Raw genomic sequence first — 12250 nt, 5'->3', positions numbered from 1 at the left:
AGATAAGTATACTATCTAAGATAACATTAATGTAATATCGTTGTTTATTCGAAATCACAAGAATTGATCGGTTATAAAACTAAAACATATATTACATATTATATAGTGCATACGTTTACAGGGTTATGAGAGTTCCAGAAATTTTCAAATAATATTCAAAATAAAGAAAAATAAATTTGATTTATATATTTGAGGTGATCGAAAACATAATTTGTTTAAACAACAATATCTTTCACAATTTTTCATCATTACATATTACCATCATTTCTTAAGTTTTTAATTTTATAATTGACAACATAAAGTACACATCTCGGCCCGGGACGAATAGGCAACCTTCTCGTCATGTAATTTTATATCGGTGGTAGATACGTTTGACAAAATGATATGCATTTTTTCAATGTTAATTGAATAAAACCCACACCTAGTTCAACTCAAACCGTACGTTTATATTATAATCACAACTGAAACGGATAACTGCAGTGTACTGAACTAGTTCATATTAACTGTTAATAATTATTCTTAAAAAATGATGATCCATCTTTCGGGGAAAAACCAGTATTTTCGGGACAAAATTAGTACAGATTGTTTTTTAGAATCCTCTCCCTCAAAAAAAAAAAAAACAACATCGCCATTTATTATTATATATATATGTGTCTATCGTGAGACGAACACGCTGTTCTTACTATTAAACGCTTCCCCCGCTGCAAAAGCAACGCTGCGCTACTTCCGGATTCAAAACTAAGGCAGGCTTCTGGTTTATAATGTACGCGTGTTTAATGTATGTATACAGTAAACCCAAGTATATACTGTATTACGTTCGAGGCAACGAGACCTCTCTTTCGAATTTTCCACTCGCTTCGTCCCCCAACCACCACGCCGTCGTGCAAGGTGTATGCGCGAGAGATACGCGAACGAATACCACTGCGTGCCAACTAATTCAATTTTTATCGGTTTAATTGTTTTATCTCCCGGAAACGATGAAAACGCCATCGACTATTACATTGCTGCCACGATGCGCGTGAGCAATATTTGTACGACTGCAGTGGTCGTTGGACCTTGTCGTGGAGAGTAGGTCACTGCAGATATCTGGGAATTCATCGCACATCCAATACCGACAAATTATTATGTTTGTTAGAAGTACAAGCCTATAAGGTACGAGTCAGCGTGGTCATACTAGGCATCTAAGACACGTATTAGAACCACACTTAAATTCATCGACGGAAATAATAATGGACTTTCCTACCGTATTCGTGATTGTCTTAACACAAAAATACTATTATTATATAATCTGGCCATGAATTATACATATTTATAGTACCGAGTATCCACGTGGGTAGATGCGCTTAAATACAGTAGCCGAAAAATGTTGATAATTAAATTATCATGGAGAATATCAAAAACTATTGAATTGTGTAGTACCGTGCAGTAATTTCGGATTTTTAAGACTGCACTGTTAAACAAATTGACAAGAAACGATCGATAAAACGTTTTTATATAATATTATACATTTAATACCATATTAATACCTTGATATTATAAATCCGTTTTAGACGTCCGTTTCGGTTTGACAAACATTTTGACAAATATACCATATAAATAATTTCATCAATAACAATAATCGCAGTCTATTAGTTTGAATATCCGTCGTGACAATTTACGACCCAATTAGGTGTCCGTCCCGGATTAACTGCGGACGAGTCGTCATCGTCAGTGTAATACGACGCACGTTTATAATAATGCTCGCATTATGACATTATAATATTATAATAGCTGGTTCCAACACCGATTTCGATATTATGGCGAATGTGAGTCATATTTTTATAGTGTGCGCAGATGACGATATAGGTAATAGAATATTTTTAATATTATAATATTTACAACAGGTATACATAAGCTTTTAACACGATGTTAATGTGTTCAGCTTCTACCTATATGGGTAAATATTATCATCCATGGTGTTTCTAGGAAAATATTAGGCAGGTATATAATGTAAAAATCTCAGACCATTACAATATTATAACTATCGGTGTAAAAAATCAAATTTCGTGAGCACGCTTACACTTAATAAAATTAAAAATAAATAAAATATAAAAGCATCACCCCTCTGCGGGATGTGTACCTACTTACGTATACAACGCGAGCGCTATATATAGGTGTACCGACGACCTGGTATAAGGTATAATAACGTTAGATTGCATTTTCGAGTAACAGTCGACTAGCTTTTTATTATTATTTTTTTTTTATACTCTCGTATTATTAGTATTTACTACCGCTGTGGTGGCAGCGACGACGACACGGAAAACGCCTTATTGCCGGTTTTCACATTTTGCCTCCAATAACATGTCCGAGACCGAGACCTCCGCGGGGAGTTGAAACTGCAGTTCGCACGTAAAATTAAAGGGTGCGTGTAAAAAAATCTAACACACCGATGAAGGGGAGAGCGGTTCAATACATAATTTAGTTTTAATTTTATCATATTCAGTTTTTGGTGATGGAAAAGGAAAAGGTAAAATATCTCAGCATTAAATCATCGTACAAGTACTTACATTTCAGATATTAGTATAAACGAATAACTGTGGATAGTATCATTAAAATAGTATTATTATTGTGTTTAGGTGAAAAGAAACTTAATATTTGTCTGGAGTGCCGTGATATATGTACCAAGAAACTAATTATAAACGCATTTTGATTGGACATAAATCTATGTAGTTAGAAAATCCATTAGTGAATCCTAAGCACCATAAGTCTGGTGATGCGGAGTAACGATATTACATTATTTTAGATTGTCTACGAAATTGTTTCTTTCAACTTTTCGTGCTTTAGACCTCCGTTTTATGATATATTATGTACTAATATAAAATATGAAATATTGCGATTTTCTTTTAAATGTTTGTTATCTAAATATGATGACATCCAAAATCAAAATAAATATTAAAATAAATTGTAATTACAACTGTTATTTTAATAGTAAGTTATGATTGATTGTAGAGAAAATTAAATATGATATAATATGCATGATGAATATATATTACAAGTTACTACACGAAGAGGTTTTAGTCGTTCATATTAAATATACAGGTGTTTTTTTTAATAATTTAAAGGTTTTAAACTTATAGGCTATAGCTATAAGTTATGAATCAATATTAAAATATTAAAAAAGTCAGGAAAAAAAAATTTTACACAAAATTAATTTTAAATAAAATATTATAACTATAAAATAAGATTAACTATATTATAATAATATTTTAATAATTATCATACTTCATTTTTTCGGTACGCAGGTACATAATACTTTATAATAATTGCATTCTGTTTAATCGGATTACAATTTTTTTCTAAAGAAAATATTACGTGCTTTGTGGGAATTATTTTTGTTCGTTATTGATTTTTTACAAACAACATATATTCATTTTCTGATTCACAGAATATTCATCAACAATGATATGAATAAATTGTTAATTTTGTCCAAAATATTATACTGTAAAAAAATGTGTCTTTAGTTTGTACTGTTGAATAATTAAAAAATGAACCTTGAATTGCATACATTATATTGTGAAAACAGAAACAAACACAAATATTATAATGAAATCATATTAACGGAAACTTAAAACGAATACGCTTTTAATACAAAATATGCTAATGTTTAAAACAAAAGTATTATTTTCAGTGGTCGGTAGGTTTTACATACTACTTGAAAATATAAAAAAAAAACATGATTATTTACAATCATCCGGGATAATGAGAAAATATAAACATCAAGCAGGTATATATTTATTTAATATAAAGTTATTAAAATGTATTTTATTGAATTACCTAGGTATGCACTTTGTTCCAAATTACAACTGTAACTGGTAGGTAATTATTAGTTTATTAAATAATTTGTCATAGGTATGAAAATAGTTGTTAGGTACCTAGCGGGGGATAATAATTATGATTTTTTTTCTCTGAGTAGGTATTTAGTTACCTTTTTAATATTTTTTGCTAGTACCTACATAATTATACAATTTAGTTAATAACACATTAATAAGGCAAATATAATATTTAAGCATGGATATGAGACATAATCTAGAAATAAATATAAAAATGACAAATTATACTTGTATTATAGGTACCTCATATATAGTTCGCGTGTGAATTTGACACACGCAAATGTTGACATTTCAAATACAAATAAACCCACATTTTTTCTTTGAGCTTATGTTGTTATACATAAATTATAATTCACATTAAACACAAAACGTTAGATTATGTCCATTCATGGATACAAAAAAAAAATAAAACTGTCGAGTGCATAATATAACTTTTCATACTTTTTAATATTATAATTTATCGATATAAGTAGAGTTTATCTGGGTATTAGGAATTATTGGTAGGCGCCTATGCATTAGTTTAATGCATAATTCCGCTACATATTTATAAATAAAATGCGATAATTCATATTATGTTTTTATAAGCAAATTATTATTAAACTCCCAAGTCTACCGCATATTAATAGCATTTTCTGCAATATACACACAACTGTGCTTGGAAAACTTAAATATTGCTATTTTTCATGTATACACAAGTACCCAGAATAAACGTTGATACACACACATACACATCATACACCTATACAATAGATACACACTTCTAGTTGGCTATCCACCATAAAGCAATAGTTCGTATAATGAATATTACTGCTCAACAAATTATTCATATTCCTTAGGGAAATCTGCAGAAACTTTTGAGACGTATGTAAATTACATGATATTAAGTGTAGTATTATTGTCAATGCGATCCCGGGGATAAAAACGACTTTGGGAAGACATTCGAAGTACGTGAATATTACAAACAAAACGAAGAAATGGAGTTTTAATAAAACATATATTATATATTATATTATTTATTTCACGTCGCAGTGGAATTATTACATTTTGTGATACACTGAATGTCTGGAAAGGTGGAACATAAATTACGTTCAAAAACATTTTAATTAGTAGGTTGTGCACAGTGCATATTTCTACTGTAAAAGTTTCGTATTAAAACGAACTAAAGTAAAACACGAAATTAATATCAAACCCGAAAGTGAGAGCGCGTATTACTTTGTTTTATTTGTAAATAATGTAATACGAAAATTATTACAACAGATTGTTAAATCAAAGTAACTTTCGTAGGTTTTAAAATTCCAAAGATTAACGAACATAAACTTGTTGGTTTTTTCTAACATGAGCAATCATTTGCATAAAATTATTACATATTCTCTTAGTCGTAGGGACCTATTCTGCAGACAGTGCTATAAAACTTTACCGCGCGTGATTATATTCGAATTCACAAAAGTATTTTTTGAAAATTTCCATTACGCATGATTTCCCCGACAACGTATAAATTCTATATACCGTATTGAACGGTAAGTGTAAAGTATGTTCCCATCATGTTTATGTAGATAATAAATGGGCGTATAGAATAATTTACAATGGCCAATTATTTCATAAGCCGTTTTGATTTTCACTAATGATGTTTTCCGTTTTGAATCAATACGATACTAATAATATGTTATAGAACCTATCAGGTCCATTTCTTACCAAAAATAATGTATTTAAATTGATCTACAGCTTTCTATTGAGTTAACACAACAATAATTTCATTATAACTAAAAGTGTTTGGTATGGCCGACCCAATCATTAGGATGAGGAAACAATGAACTAATTGTGTGTATAAACTAAATTATTTTTATTTTTATTTTTGAAATATCAAGGTGGAGGAGCTAGTAACTCTTCAGCTCCCCAACTAAACTTTAAATTTTATTTCGAAGAGTTAGGGCCTTGCCACTAGCGTGGGACCAATAATATATCAAACTACGACACTAACGTAGTACAATCGAATGCAATTGTTTTTTTTTTTCAAAATTCCAAGATGGTGGTGCAGGGGAAATGAACCTTACGAAATCAACTGATGCTAGGCAAAATTATTAGGTATACATATATTTTATATTTTTGACTACAAGAGCGGGGGAAGGGGGTGCATTTTTGGCAACGATCGTCATACTATCAAAAGTCCCTGACAATGCTAATGGAACGGTGCTGGTGGTAAAACAGAGGTGGGGGATTCGGCATTATAATATATATATATATATATATATATTTCTGATAGAGGAGCAAAGAAGTCCAACTCCGTCGTACCACTGCGACGACGAGAGTGTGCACCACACCGGTGCAGCGACGGCGGTACATTTCTCGCGGGTTCATTTATTATTTTCGTAGATAAATTCCGCTTCGATGGTAATTACTGTGAAGTGTAAAGTTTGAGAGGGTGGTTCTTTATCTTTAATGAAACTTTTGTACTTTTGCTGGCAGCCGAATCTTGTTTTGTGCCAAGAACGCTCCCGGTCCAGGCCAAACTTATCGGCAATAAATTCGCCGGCAAATCCGGCTGGCACGGCGTGGCAGCAGCGCCCGACCTCGTGCATTGCATCGCGAATAATATCCTCGGGGTTATCGAGCGAACCATGTACCGCGATCCACTACATAACCACCACAACCGACTATTATTGCGGTTATGCCTAACATGTGCGCACACACGCACGCGCATCAAACGTTCGAAATAGGACGCTATATTATGGAGTATAGATGTGTACACAAGTGGACGGATACGCCAAAATGAATTTGTGCAAATTAAATCCCACAGTCTGTATACTCGCGCATCGGTGCTGCAGACCAGTTTTTATTGTACTCGTGTCCGGATGGAGAGCGGGGAGGGCAAAACGCCCACGTCAACGGTGGTAAAGGATGGCGGTTTTATCATTAATTGAAATCGAACGGTCGACCGTGTATGTTATTATAGACGACGACAACGTGCGTTTTTAGACCACGCCTGTATCCAATCGGAGTGAGAGCATAGGCCCGCATGTATAGAAACGTAAAATAATATACGCGAATGATCGATCGAAACATAATCAAGAAAAGTTCATTTGTGTGTGTTTGTGTGTGTGTGTGTGTGTGTGTGTATGTGTGACTCGTGAATTCTAGAAGATATCCATGTATCGGTTTAAGCCTTTGGAAGCTCCGCTTAAGTATACATTGTTATTTCCAGGTGCGATGAACTATACGGTAACGATCACTGCGACGCCCAGAACCAAGCTCATGTTATTATAATGCCTACAAAGACTGCAATGACACCACTGCAATGACGGAGTAGTACTTAAAGCTCACTGTGGACAACTGATGCTGCTGAAGCCAAAGCCGATCGGAAGTGTTTGATGTTTTGTCATAAATTTTGAAAATGAAAAATCAAACATTTTTTATTGAAAACGATCTGCATTTAGATTACATTTACGTATGATTTCGTTTCAAAGTTGACATAATGTCTACTTGCGCAATACTGCAGCGCAATCGATTAAAACGAATAAGGCTCGATATGGGAACATGTCGATAAATAGTACTTATATAGAGTTAATCGTATTACACTATAGCTATGCCAGATGTGCTAGACGCAAAATAACTCAATATTTCAATATATCAGAAACTGTGAAAAATTTAAATATTGGAATGTAACTACATTTAATAATATGGTATCGAATAGTAGAAATGTATGGTATAGATAGAAATTCAAAACTTATTGATCGTAAATTATTTTATTAACACTCCTTGGATATACATTTAAACCGATTAATGTCCATTGAAAGCAATGAGTAAATTAAATTATAATAACCCTTAGGTGATTATTACTTATGAAATAGTAATGCAGACAAGCTACTCGAATGAACAATTAAAATTTAAATTAACTGTAAATTATTCACATAGTAGAAGTAGGTATAAAGAAACATATTTACCGCAGATTACTTAGTCGTTTAATGATATATTATATTTTCAAATGATTCATTGAAATATTTATACTTATGGGTATAAGTATAAAGTAAATCATGAAAAATATTATTTATCATCTAAAAAAATGTTACAAATCCATTTATTAACAATTATTACTCTAGAACATTAGCGAAGAAAATTGTATTATAGATCCTTAGTATTTTTTTTGTATAGCCACTGTAATTTGTGTGCTAATATTAATACCATACGACGTATTTCTAACGGTTTTTATTTTTAATATTAATTTACATTTTAGAAATTGACATCTATTTTTAATTTTGTTTGTTTTTGTTCATTGTTAAATTTAATTGGAATACCAAACATATCGATCAAATAATTTCGAAATAAACGTATCTTAAGAAGATAAGATATTTTGAACTTTATTCGCATAGGCCCCTTTACACAAGGGATGGGAGTTCTCAGACATCGGTTTCTACAACTCCTTGATATCACCTCAAGTCGAGTAATTTGAATTGTAAATTTAGTTACTCCAATAGTTATACTTAATAATTTGCATGTTTAGAATAATATAACGATCTGGCTCAGATTTGTTGATAAAGTTTATCACTGATAATAATATCGTTTGGTAATAAATATATTATAATTATAAAAGTGTTTGTACAATATAATATTATATGGTATTATTTACCTAGTAAGTAGTTATAATTTACCTATACATTATGCGCTATACAATAACTTTTTACATTATCTTAAATCTAGTATGTGTAACCTACCTGAAAAAAACTGGTAGTTAAGTCTGTTCTTAGTTATATTATATTTTGGAAAAAGAAATTAATAGGTAAGTAGTGAAAACAAGACGCTATTTAAACCTGGCCTGGCTAAGATTTGTTGATGGAGTTTATCACTAATAATAATATCGTATGCCAGTAGGTATATTACAATTTTTAAAACTTATGTAAAATCTAATTCATGATATTATTTATACAGTAAATAAAATAAGTTTTTTGGTCTGGTCATGGAATTTATAATCACATGATGTATACACGAAAACTACATACTTACTACACCTTCCTGTGATCTTGGACATAAATCATAAACAATCCCTCACATAGCCACTGAATGCCCGATCTACTACAGATTTTATTTACACAGCTTATAGGGATTCGGTTGATTGGATGCAATACCATATACCAGCTTCAATAGTTACCAAATATTCATAATATTATAGAGCTTTGGTAGTCCTTGATTTTATTAGTATTGTTTATGTATGATTTTTGTAATGTGTTATGTAATGTAATTTAATCTAATTAGTTTATCTCATAGACCTTATACTAATAGAAAAGAATTATGTACAACAACATCATTACGAGTGGCGTAACAACATTTCGCAGTGACGAAGGCTGTCTTTACGACAATATACAATTGTCTAAACATTTATATATTATCTTACCCTACTACCCAGCACTACCGTGCCTACATCGAGTAATCAAAAAGTACCCTCTATGTCGTTACGCTTTCCGTACAATCATTGCTTGTCTCGTAGTATAGAAGGCCTATGTTGTATCTACTCATTAATATTTATATTATGTAAGATTTTATCCCATATAACCTTTGTTGTTTAATGTATTTATATAGTAATATGTTTATTTTCAAAAACTACTGTTGTGTTGTGTTTCTCTAACTTGTCATATAAAATATATACTATATATATTATTATATATATATATATGACTATGTATTATATATATATATTTAATCAGTAGGTACATCTAGTTTACTTAAACATACACATTATGCTGCAATTAACTTTTTACTAGAATTTAAACTTAATATGTGTAAGGAGGAGAGTTATATCTACCTACGTGAAAGAAACTGGTAATTAAGTTTATCATTAGTTGTATATTTCAGAGAAAGAAATAATTAATAGGTAGGAAGGTAGTGAAAACAAGGGGCTATTTAAAAGAAAAGAAGGATAACAGTATAATCATGGAATGACGATACAGCGAAAAACTTACAAATGGTATAGAAAGAAACAAATTAAATTGTAATTCGAAAAAAGAAATAGCAAAAACTTTTACTTTCAAAGAAAATTACTTCTCCTTGTGGTGACTTGAAGCCTTGTTAAAAGTTGTTAATGAGGCGTTAAAATAAAAGTGAAGTTTCTCGGGGTGTTGGAGACATAATGAATATGAACAGTGATATATTAACTTGTGATAATTCAAATTTAATTGCTATGGGATTTAGGTTTACTTCGTAGTCCGTAATAATGCAGCTTTACGAAATCTGGTGTACTCCTACGGATAAAACTAAATAATTCGAATAATCAAGACTTTAAGTGAGGCAGTAAAATTATTAAACAGAAGCATTTAAACCGTCGCGTCGGCGACCATTAAACGTTAAACCCGAATAAACGACAATAACAATAATAATAATTAATAATAATAATACCTAAACAAATACACTAAATACATTTTCGACTATTCACAATTAATAAAACAGGTAGCACGTCTTTAAATGCGTTTAACTATTGAATTGTATTTTTGACAATGTAATGTTACACATAATAATAAATATATGATTCAACCAATTATATAGGTAATATATTATATAATCGACTAGCTATCCCACCCGATGTGACTCGAGCAAAAGATTTGTATAATAAATACACTTGCAAAAAAAGTATACATTTTTATAATTTTCACAAAATCAGTTTAGTAGTTTGTGAGTTCCTATATAAGCAGCAAACATTCATTCTACTCTCATATTTGTGTTAAGATATAATTTCTTATTCGAAGCCATAAACGCGACGATTTGATGCATGATGTTATAAAAAAACATTTTCATCGTAAACGTTAAAAATCTTTTCTTAAATAATTAGTAATAAAAAAATGAATGGCCGTTTATCGAGATCATAACTACCCTATCTCTTAAGTTAGATCAAGCAAGAGACATTTACAAAATGTGATTTATTTAAATAAAGATAAATTATGAGAACTTAAATTATGCCTATATTAACACGTTAATTTCCACTTGAAAATTGAAAATTGTTTTGCACACAGAGTAGACATATTTTGTATGCAGCTTTTTTTTGTATGTTTGTCAAAATGTAAAGGGAAAAAATGTTTTGAATTCAATTTTTAAAAAAACATATTTTTATATGAAAAAATACAATTTCTATAGGGGGCAAAGAAAATGCACACGAGGTGTCTTCTGTACAATATTTAAATTTTTTAAAATACATAAAATTGTAGTTTTTATTTATTTAAAGTGATCAAATCAATAAAATAAAATTGACATATAGGTATTTGACAAAATCAAAAGTCAATTATTATAACAACTTGTCATAGTATGTTTTCACTGAAAATACATAAACTGTCCTGATCTTAACTTAACAGTTCAGTAAAGGCATTTATATTTTATTTCTGTTCATGAAGATGGTTTGGCAAAAAGGTAGTGTGCATACAAATGTTCACGAACACAAGTATATCAAAAGTTATGACGTGGCCACAAAACTGTACACATAGCTCCGAGGTAAATTCAGGGAATTCACGCATGACAGTTAACGTATTAATTGATCCACCGACCTCCTAATTGTTCGCTTCGTTAGTAAATCGATTCGTATTGGGTACATCAGTCGGTATATTTTGGTTTGAGGACAATTTTTGGTTCATTTATAAATTATAAGTAGGTACAATGATATTGAAAATATGGTTTAGTAATCAATTCAAAATTCAAATTATGTGAAAAATTATTTTCAAAAACGTTAATATTTTTCAAGACAGTGATAGTGTTTACCGTAAACATAATCATCTTTATCCATGCAAAATATAAATATCTTACCTTCGGAAGACTGAAGTGGGCTCACTGCAAATATGGCCACCAGGAACGTCATGGCTGTTGCTTTTGTCGAGTACATCCTCCTAAAGTGCAGTGAACGCGCCCCTTACTTACAATTTTTTCGTTAAATCTTATTCCTTCTCTTTATTTTCTCTACTCTTCCCTCCTAACTACTATTCGCCCTTAAGTATTTTTTTTTTTTTTTTATCTAACCACCCTAGGACATTAAGTCTACTTCCAATGCCGTTAATGTCAACATAGCGACGTGAATCGATCGCACGGCGCAGAGAGAAAATGCATAAAACAAACAATAAAGTGGAGACAATTTAGAAGGGGCGCGTTTATTTTTTTTCCCGTTCTCCGGTTCTGTTGACAGTCCTGAAACAATACAACAACATACAAATTAGGTTACATCCGGCAAATACCATTTTGTGCGAGAAACGCACGCGCGCACGCACTCACATAAGCCACCCGGAAATTTGTCACCTTATATAGCCAATCCATTTTCATCGAGCGGCGGGAAGGGCGAATGTGAAGGTGACCACCACTAAAGTGCTGAACCACCAGAAAATTCAAGTATCCCGGAGATTTGTTTTAACAGAAACAAAATA

At 31.3% G+C, this 12250-nt stretch overlaps 1 protein-coding gene across 1 annotated transcript in view; it reads right to left on the bottom strand.

The window, feature by feature from the left end:
* The window catches only part of LOC111035931 (zwei Ig domain protein zig-8-like), a 406793-nt gene extending 394771 nt beyond the window's left edge, over nt 1-12022 (bottom strand). Inside the window, exon 1 of the mRNA XM_022317765.1 lies at nt 11643-12022. Coding sequence (XP_022173457.1) covers nt 11643-11718 — 76 coding nt within the window. The 5' untranslated portion in view covers nt 11719-12022. The remainder of the gene's footprint in view (nt 1-11642) is intronic.
* Between the last annotated feature and the right edge of the window lie 228 nt (nt 12023-12250).

This window comes from Myzus persicae, unplaced genomic scaffold (assembly GCF_001856785.1).
Source record: "Myzus persicae strain clone G006 unplaced genomic scaffold, MPER_G0061.0, whole genome shotgun sequence".
Taxonomy (NCBI): Eukaryota; Metazoa; Arthropoda; class Insecta; order Hemiptera; family Aphididae; genus Myzus; species Myzus persicae.
Note: the sequence above shows the minus strand (reverse complement) of the source record. Positions and strands in the feature narration are given on the sequence as shown.